General features: G+C 35.1%; 1 protein-coding gene across 1 annotated transcript; it reads left to right on the forward strand.

The window, feature by feature from the left end:
* Positions 1-936: 936 nt before the first annotated feature.
* Positions 937-8,859, forward strand: LOC119983069 (soluble inorganic pyrophosphatase 6, chloroplastic-like). The gene is made up of 6 exons (XM_038826726.1): positions 937-1,236; positions 2,219-2,379; positions 4,548-4,648; positions 4,753-4,934; positions 7,197-7,295; positions 8,434-8,859. The coding sequence occupies exons 1-6, from the start codon at positions 988-990 to the stop codon at positions 8,524-8,526; spliced, it is 885 nt and encodes a 294-aa protein (XP_038682654.1). The 5' UTR covers positions 937-987; the 3' UTR covers positions 8,527-8,859.
* The last annotated feature ends 1,059 nt before the right edge of the window (positions 8,860-9,918 follow it).

Genomic DNA, 9,918 nt, shown 5'->3' on the forward strand with positions numbered 1-9,918 from the left:
GCGGCTTTTTATTTTTATTGTTTCTGATTTAATAATTAATCGCTAAAAAAATGGTGATTGACTTTTATGTTAGAAAGCGACTCTACAAGTCGAAATTTCTTTTTATTTTAAATTTTGTTTAGATAGAGAAGTAGGTTTGAATTTGTTACTAGGTGTCTAGACCATATTTTTTTAGTATGGACAAAGGATAGTCAAGGTTCGAACTCGAGATTTATATGAGATATCATATATATAAAGAAAACAAAATAACGATATTAATGTTCCCATAATTCGTATGGTACACTGTATTAAATAGCTAAAACAAATTAATATGGTTTGGTGTAATACCATGTCGTTGGGGTTCCGATAATATCCAGTAGAATATGGTGTCATCCTTGGGTGTTCGACAACGATTGATTTTGTGTATTTTCTATCTTTCTTTTTATTCTTTTGAGTGTCTTATTGGTGGATTTGAGTGACTTATTGACATTTCTTTATGATAATTGGGTTAATAAATCTATTCTCCGTGATTTTTTGGGAAAAAAAAAGAAGCTAAAACAAAATACTTTTAATTTGTGATGGCTTGCTATGATACAACTTCTCTTATTCTCAAAAAAAAAAAAAAAAATTCAACTTGAGACCAAAAAAAAAAACATAAAATTATATTAAAAAATAAAAACTATACTCCTAAAAATATATAGTGATCTCCACAGATTAATTGCCTTATACTTCTTGTATATATAAGGAAACATCAGATTTTTCCTTTTTATTTTTTCATAATGGTTGCAATATAAAGAATGTGATAATATCAGTTTTGGAAATAAATTTATTTTGCTTACCAAAAAATAATCTTGATTTTCTTTTACTTCATTTTAATTATATTATTAATTTATTATTATTAACTTTGTCCACCAAACAAAGACAAGAGCCTATAAGGACTCTCCACTTGTATTCTGTGTGGCTCAAACTCCAAAAAAACAGCGATAGAATCACTCTCTCACAGCAGCAATGGCGGCCACTATAGTGATAGCGGGTGCAGGCAGCGCCACCTCTTGTTTGCTGCTAAAGACGCCGTTCGGTTTCAAGCAAAGACTATGCAGCAATGTTCTCCAATTGAATTACCAGAAAGTGTTGCCGTCAAAGAGACTATTCACTTGTAACGCTATACACAGACCGGAAGTCTTACAGGTCACAGAGGAGGGCCAATCCGAAACCCTAGATTACAGAGTTTTCTTCGTTGAAAATTCTGGCAAGAAGGTCTTCTCACCATCGCTTCCTCAATAATCATGCGTCTTTGATCTTTGATCTTTGTTCCGTTTTTCCTTTTCTTGTGTTGATTTAGTTAAGGTCTTTTTGGTTTGGTGATTGATGCAATGTCGGATACGAAATAGGCTATGTGTATGATGATCGAGATGTTGATAAGAGTCTGCTTCCTTCTATCTCTTTTTCTGTTGTGATTCTTCCGGGGATGTGTTAATTTCAGCTTGTTTTGGTTGCTGGGAACGTAAGAAAGGAAAAGACATGGAAATGTGGAAATTTGGGGAGTTATGTGTATGTAACTGGAGGGGAATCTCTGGTTATCGTTTATAAAAGTAAAATTGAAAACTTGTTAATAGTTTGTGATGAAAGATCAAAATAAATCTCTCCTAAAGATGGGAAATTGTAATAAGCACTAAGAAATAACGACTTGTATTGAACTAGTAATGGACTCTGGAAATCTGAGCAGGAAGATGGAACATACCATTTGATAGGAAAAAAGTGAGGGATTAGAGCTGGAGTGAAACAAAAAGTAAGGCCATTTCCCTTGGTAGGAGCATAATTTAATGAATGAGGTTGAAGTGGACTTCCTTCCACTTCATCAATTTTATTTGCCCATAAGTGAAGGGAATTGGAATTTGGAACGATTGAAAATGATAATCAATTGTGTCAAAATTAATCATGTTATCTCAAGCCTTACTTTGCTTTATTTTCCTTTTACCAGACAAGGATCAAAAAGAACGTTTCCATGCCCTTATTTACCCTTTCTATATCCCCCAAACACAAAACTTTGGACGTTCTCCCCTAGCAAGTGGAGTTCAAATCTTGTTTCTTGAGACAAAATTTGTTTTTACAGACCACTAGACCAGTGTGATGCTATAGTTACATATAATTTTGTTGACACCAAATGATTGAGTGAATTAATTAGTCTCTTACCTGCCATCATGTGTCTTCAGACTAAAATTAATTATTTGCTGTGCAGGTTTCTCCTTGGCATGACATACCACTGTATGCAGCCGATGGCTTGCTCAACTTTATTGTGGAAATACCTAAGGAATCTAGTGCAAAAATGGAGGTTGCTACCGATGAGCCATACACCCCCATTAAGCAGGACACAAAGAAAGGAAAACTAAGATACTATCCGTAAGATTTGCAGTTGCATCAATAATATTTTTTTTGGTTTATTATTTTTTTCTTTCCAGATGCTTCGATCAGTATTAAAATATTTCATGACACTAAGAATATCCAACTTTAGCCACCTGGTATAATATGCAAATGGTCTAACTATCTCAGTTGTTACTGTAAGAAAGGAACTTTAATTTACTGGTTTTGAAATAAGACTCTATAACAACAAAAAAGTAATTAATGATACTGTGTCCGTTTGTCTGGCATGTAATTCTAACACTCACACGACACATTTCAAAAGGCTAGTTCTTGGTTCTGTAGTTGTATCACCAACAGCATTAAAAGCTAACAACTAGTTGTGGGATGTTTTTTTGATGTAGGAAGAGAAATGGGATGGTCAACTAGAAGGAGCTGAAGGTGAAATGACAGCTAAAGAAAAATGAACAACACTTTAAAGTAGCTCAATGTTCTGAATTTCATTCATAACATATACATCACATTGTCAGTCTTTACTAACATGGAAGCATAAGAAACTAGAAGTCGTAAAGGCAGTCAATCTACTAATAAATGCTAGATAATTCCCAATACTAAGTAAGATATCAGGACTGATTGATATTCTAAAAGACTGCACCACCACTTGATAATTCACAAAACTTAAAAGTTACAAAAAGTTATTATTTCTAAAGTTACTGCATCACTTTTGCTTGATAATATTTCAGAGACATGTTTTTTTTTGCTCCTTTTATTTGTCATTGAACGAGCCATCAGCTTTAAGCCTTTTGATATTTCGGCGTATTTCTTCAAGATATTAAGTTGAACCTGCTCAGTTTGAACTTATAATTCTTACTTGATCAGTTTAATCTACCGGGCTATTGGTCCATTTAGCATTAGAAAATACCTTAATAATTTCTTTTAACAAGATTTACATTCATCCTTGATGGGACGGGCAACACACTGCTTTATTTTATATCCTATATCTTCTTCTGAAAAGAATTCTAACTAATTGGCTTCCTACACTGATGACTTAGCTTTCATGAAGAGAATACGTTTTTTCCCACGGATTATCTTAATTCACGTGTCTTTTTATCACGTCTTCAGCCTAAGCTTTATTAGGGAACCCTTGTCCTTTTAGTGCCTTAACTAAAATTATTTTAGTTAAGTCATTGATTTTTCTTCTCCATGACTGTGCCAACTAACCTGAAAATTTCAGTGTCCCAAAATGTTTCCCTTTTTAGATTCTGAGGATACATATGTTTCTTTCCTATCCTTCCTCTGCTTCATACATGTGCACTTCAGCATTGTCTATTTGTCTTTGGCATTGTCACTTTGGCGTCAGTCTATCTGTTATAAACCATCTTCTCTAAATATGTGCAAGGAGCCTAGCTCACTGTATTTTTGATACATAGCTAACTGCTGAGCCATCTTATATGTTATTACTTATGTGGATAGGTATCTTCTAAGTTCTTCTAGTCATTTTTTAACAGATTTTATATTTTTTCCATCCTATTATCTTTATCTATTTTCCATTTCATTTTTTATTTTTTCATTTTAACAATTTTCCTTAATATTGGATTAGAATTGTATCCCACTTGATTGTTTTGGATTCTGTTCAAGTGGCATGATCAATAGAATTTGCTTATAAAGATAAGAAAGTTATTTTAATTATTCAAAAATAAAATACAAGGGAGTTCTTTTGATTGTTCAGACGCACCAAGTATTTGTGCCTTTCCATTGATAGCCTACCCGCGGCCCTGCCTCCTAGCTCATCTGAGGGTGTGATCTGCCTCCATTGTGTGCCTCTTGCCTTCAACTTTCTCTAGTTATTACTTATTACCTTGAGAATTGCTATCAACTTGTCATTTTTTTGTGTCATTAACATTTTTCAGCAGCTTGATTCTAATCAATGCATAGATTCTAACACTAAACTGGAAATTGCAATGATCACAAAGCCTTCTCGCAATTTCTCATAAATCTGGCTCCACTGACAGCTATAAATCAATACTGAAAGATAGGTTATGAATTATGGTAGATTGTACTTAAGCTTTTCTGTTCCACTCCACCACTTGCTGCTTTCTCTTAGTTCTATATATATAGTTATATACATTAGAGAGAGAGAGAGAGAGAGAGAGAGTTGGATATCTATTCTTAGAATTTCATTTATGTACTAATTCAATATCTTCCTGCAGTTACAATATCAATTGGAACTATGGATTGCTCCCACAAACATGGGAAGACCCATCTCTTGCAAACTCTGAAGTTGAAGGGGCGCTTGGAGATAATGATCCAGGTATCACGTTCATTTTCCATATATTTTCTCATGTATATTTGAATATTATAGTCCAAAGTCTTTTGGGTTCTGTTGATACCCTTAACGCTTTCTTTAATTTGTAGTTGATGTTGTTGAGATTGGTGAAAGACAAAGAAAGATAGGTGAAGTTCTTAAGGTCAAGCCCCTTGCTGCTCTGGCCATGATTGATGAAGGAGAACTTGACTGGAAAATAGTTACGATTTCAGTGGATGATCCAAAGGCTTCTCTTGTGAATGGCATTGATGATGTCGAGAAGCACTTCCCGGTAAGTGCCTCCACACTTTTCTTACCACGATTCATATTAGTCCCTGAATGCTGTGGAAATTTTAACAGAAATAAAATGCATATGCTAATTGTTGTAGCATCTAAATTTTTTTGAGAATTGTAACACCACAGGCAAATTGACAATGGCTCTCATAAACTAACTTCATATATTTTTTATCTTCCTTTTGAACACGGGAGAGAATTCAGGTTGTTTATTAACTTTTGTCTGATGCTTTTATGCTGTAACGTTTGTTTGATGCATACTTATCAGATAATTTTCAACCAGCCCTTGACGAATTCTAAAGAATTTATATTAGTGGACTACATGGCTCGCGGAAGTTTTTTTAGTATAAAACTTAAAAGTTAAAAGTATTGTCATTACGTATCATTCAAAAAAAATACTGCTGTTTTGTTAAGTGATCATTACAAGAGAAAATTATTATCCTCCCACAAATCTGTGTCCCTCTCTCCCTTCCCTTCTTTGTTTAAAAAAATTTATTTTGGCGTATTCCAGCTAACGAAAGTTCAATGCACAATTCCATTTGAGATGCTAGGAACAGAAAACCGGGGATGAATGATAATGTAAAAGGGGTCAGTAGAGATGAGGTTGTAATGGAAAGTCTTGAACAGATGAAAAAAATTTGAAGTCAATAACTAGCAATTGGGGCCCTCCCTTCACCACCCCCATGGGGATGGTCTACAGGGTTCATAACTACTCCTCTTACTATAGGACGCTTACCCAGCCAACATTTAGATCCGGCTTTACCCAAACTTTTCTGGTTCACTCCAACATTCCCTACTTGTCCGACTGTTGCTGAGCAGTTTTTGGATATCAAACGGACCTCCCCAGAAGGTAATTTTAATGTGGCCGATTTCCCCTCTTTTGCAATCAGTTTCGCTACAGCACCTGCTGCTCTAGCTAATTGTCCACCCTTTCCAAGTGTGATTTCTATGTTATGTATGGCCGTGCCTAAGGGCATATCGGTTGAAGTAGATTCTTCTTTTTGATCAATCAAAACCTCTTCCCAAACTGTACAAGCTTCTTCCAAAGCATACGGCTTTCTGGATGTAGATGATGATATCTAGACAGATGGATCTTATATATATCGTAGAATTTATATATACATCGTATAATGAAGTACCACATGAGTGGATATATAGGAATCCAAATCTGCCGAATCGCTCATGTTATGATCTTCTACATCCTAGGTCTTCCCGTTCCTTCATCTGGCTTATGTTCTTCATGTAGCATTCAGACCGAATGACTCTATGAAATTACGTCGATACTTCCACATATTACGGGTAACTTAGGAGACATCTCTATTTTTCCCCTGGGGAATCTTTAGAATTACCACTGCTTAGCTTTCAATTCGCCTCTGACCATCAAATGAAATGTGACTAACCCGTCCTCCTCTCTTTGAAACAAGGGGCGCTTCTGGTTCTGCCGGTGCTTGAAACAATTTTGTCTTCTCCATATTACTATATCTCTAGAGTCAATAATTTTATATGAGGAACTACTGAACTCAATCACTTGCTGCCGTTACTCTTCAGTTTTGTTACTACAAGGAAGGTTCTCTTGGAAGAATTGCTCGGACAGACAAGAGTGAACTTTAGTCTAAAATTGGAAGCCCAAAGGTTTTGACTAGAATATTTTTGTTTGCTTGGGAGAGAATATTATAACCCTCAACAATCTCCCAAAAAGAAAAGGAAAAAAAAAACACCAAAACCGAAAGAATGATTCATCAAGGCATTTTCGCATCGCTTTTTGAGTAGTTGTAAGTAGATTTTTTTTGAACTTTTCTGCATAAGGGACAAATTGACGTATGCAAGCAGACCTTACCCCATATAATGTGTGGAGAGACTATTTTAGGAATTGTACTATGACCATTAGGTTGCACCTCTACAACTCTACCCCTGGGCCACGTTCGCTTGTGATTGATTTTTATTTCATTTAATTTACATTGATTAAGTAATCATTAGAAGCATGTCAGTTATTTCAGTTTCATCATGAAACCTTTCCTCTAAATAGAAGACAAAGAAAGTTCATTCCTGTCAAGATTGATCAATACTGTATATATATACTTATGATTTGAAGAAAATACCATCCTAGATGGAACAAGGATGCTGTTTGAACTTGAAAGGTCTGGTAGTGTAATTGATCATTCCCTTTAAATTAAAAGATTGCTTTAGATATGACTTATGAGTATAGTGATTTGTTAAAATTGTCAGAGCTTATGGGGACTAATATTACTGTTTTTCTCAGGGCACTCTTACTGCAATCAGAGATTGGTTTAGAGACTACAAGATTCCTGATGGGAAGCCTGCGAATAAGTTCGGCCTTGGCAACAAGGCAGCAAATGAGGTAATTTTTCACTTCTTGTAGTGGTTAGTTCTTATCAATCTCTACAGGGGCTTTCTACCAGCATTTTTTAAACCTTCTGGGATGAGGAAGTATTCAAAATTCTGTCTTCCTAGGCTCCTACAATTTCAAAATCAACGGGTTAGCCATATTTAAGCATCATAGTTTGAGGAAGTAGATTCCTTCATGATACTGGTATCATGGATATGTTCGTGGTTGCGCAGTATATTCAACATTAATGTTCCCCATGCAATTATGTGTATGTATTATGTGTATGTGTGTGTGTATATATAGAAATTCTCCTATGAGATCGTAAAATGAGATCCTGACTTTTAGGGTTTAAAACTTTTTTCAAAAAATTTTAAAAAAATATTTTTGTATTTTCATCAGTTTTACGAACCCAAAAATATATTTTTTGTTCGATACAAAAATCAAATTCAATATGAAAAGTGCATGATAATTCTGGATCGTTAGATATAAAACAAAAAACATTTCATATACATTTCAGGTTGTATTAGATTTTTGTTTCGAACAAAAAAAATATCATTGGAATCGTAAGACCGAGCAGAATACAAATATATTTTTTCAAATTTTAAAAAAATATTTTGAATCCTGAAAGTGAATCTTAAAAGTTAAGACTCATAGGAGAATTCCTCTCTCTATATATGTCTTGCCTGGATAGAGCAGGGAGGGATTGATTAGCTAAAAGTTAGGACTCATATGAGAATTCCTCTCTCTCTATATGTCTTGCCTAGATAGAGCAGGGGAGGGATTGATTGCTAACTTCGTGGGTGTTGAATCAATTGGAATATCCTTTGAAATAGCCCCATAATGATCTGCTATGGTCTCGATGTTTATACGTGATTACCCTTCACTCATATGTCTTGTTGTTTGGTGCATTGCTCGTTTTTTAATCAAACTAGTTGAAAGTCAGAGGGTTGTGCTCAGTTTTCTCCAATTATTGAGTATGAGCATAATCTGACTGAACGAGCTCGATAATCTTCATCCACTCTCCCTCTCCCTCTCTGCCAGTCCGCACTTGTATCATCGCCACCATCCCTTTATCTTAAGGACAAACAAGTGTTGGAAGCTTTTATTTTCTTAATTTATAATGGTTTTCAATTTTACATTGTATGTACAGGAATATGCTCGAAAGGTCATCAAGGAGACTCATGAGTCCTGGAGCAAACTTGTTTTGAGAAAGATACCTGGTGTAGAGCTTTCTCTGGCATAGATGCCCAAGTCTTGAACAGAGTTGTGCCTGCCAGTACTCTTGTTTGTCAAAGTTCTCCATTGTGGGGAGCAAGGTCGGGCAATATATATATATATATATATATATATATATATATATATGACAATTGTGCCCCCATTTCATAAAGAATGTTTAAATTTTGCTATGATTTGATGACAAAATGATTTAGAGTTGATGGGTTTTGTACTCTGATAACTGTTTTGATGCTTAAGATACAAAGCTATACACAATATATTGCCCATATGGTAAGAAAAAACAAAAGTATATGCAAATAAAACACAGGAAGAGATTATCAAGAAAATTAAAAGAAAAAAAGAAAAGAAAAGATGTCTCCGCCCCTACCCTACCAGCAGCTGAGTTGAAGAGCCTCCTGGAACTTCTTTTCCAATTTGAATTCAGGATCAAAGCATGAAGAAGGATTGGCCATAGACATAGAGTAGTCTTTACTCTCAGATCTCCCTTTGAAGATATAAAGACTGTCTTGCAAAACCCTTTTCACATAATTTGACAAGCTAACCCCATAGAGAGATGCAGGGTATGAAGAATTGGGAAGAGAAGAAGGAGTTGATTTGGAGTGGTGAGACAATATCAACATTGCAGCCGTAGGAGCCATTGACAACACAACACTTCATGATTAGTTGATGAGGACTCTGTGTTCTTTTATTTTAAAGTTAAAACAGGAAGAGAGAATCTATGGGCCTTCGTTTGCTTGTTTTGTTTGACAATCAGGTGGATTCACGACTATGGGAGGTTCAGGAAGTGTTGAAAACTATTGGCTGACATTTGAGGCGGTCTTAGTTTGACTTGGACTTCTTCTTTTTTCTTCCTAATTAGGCCAAAGATAATTGGATACAGGTGAGACTACTGTAGTTGAATATGTTTAGCTTTTATACGCCACCGTTTTACAAAGAAGCCGTTGTTTTTGTGGTGCTTCAGTGGATACCTGTCAAGCGATGGTAATTCCACGTAAGCTAGTGCACATATTATATTTCTCTAGAAGATCAAAGGAAGATATTTATCAAAGTTTTTTTAAAATGTTATGTTTCTTATATAATTCTAGCTTTGTATACTACCTATATACATCTTGTCTTGTGGATGTAATCTTGTATCTTTCACCTTTTATTCAGATGTCTTTGCTGAGAGGAAAAAGAAATTGTGATAGTTGCCTATGTCAGGAGGCACTTGTTATTTAATTAAATGAAAAATATGAGTAGCTCAGATGACACTCGTGCATAGTATCTCATAGAGGTTTCGAGTAAGAGTCTCTCATCTCCTTTTCCTGTAAAAAGTTGCGTTATTAGATGAACAAAAAATATTGGAAGCTAGGCACGATTCTTGGCCTAAATTTGAACATAAGTCGGGGATAATATGAAA

The sequence above is a fragment of the Tripterygium wilfordii genome, chromosome 17 (genome assembly GCF_013401445.1).
Source record: "Tripterygium wilfordii isolate XIE 37 chromosome 17, ASM1340144v1, whole genome shotgun sequence".
NCBI classification, from domain to species: Eukaryota; Viridiplantae; Streptophyta; class Magnoliopsida; order Celastrales; family Celastraceae; genus Tripterygium; species Tripterygium wilfordii.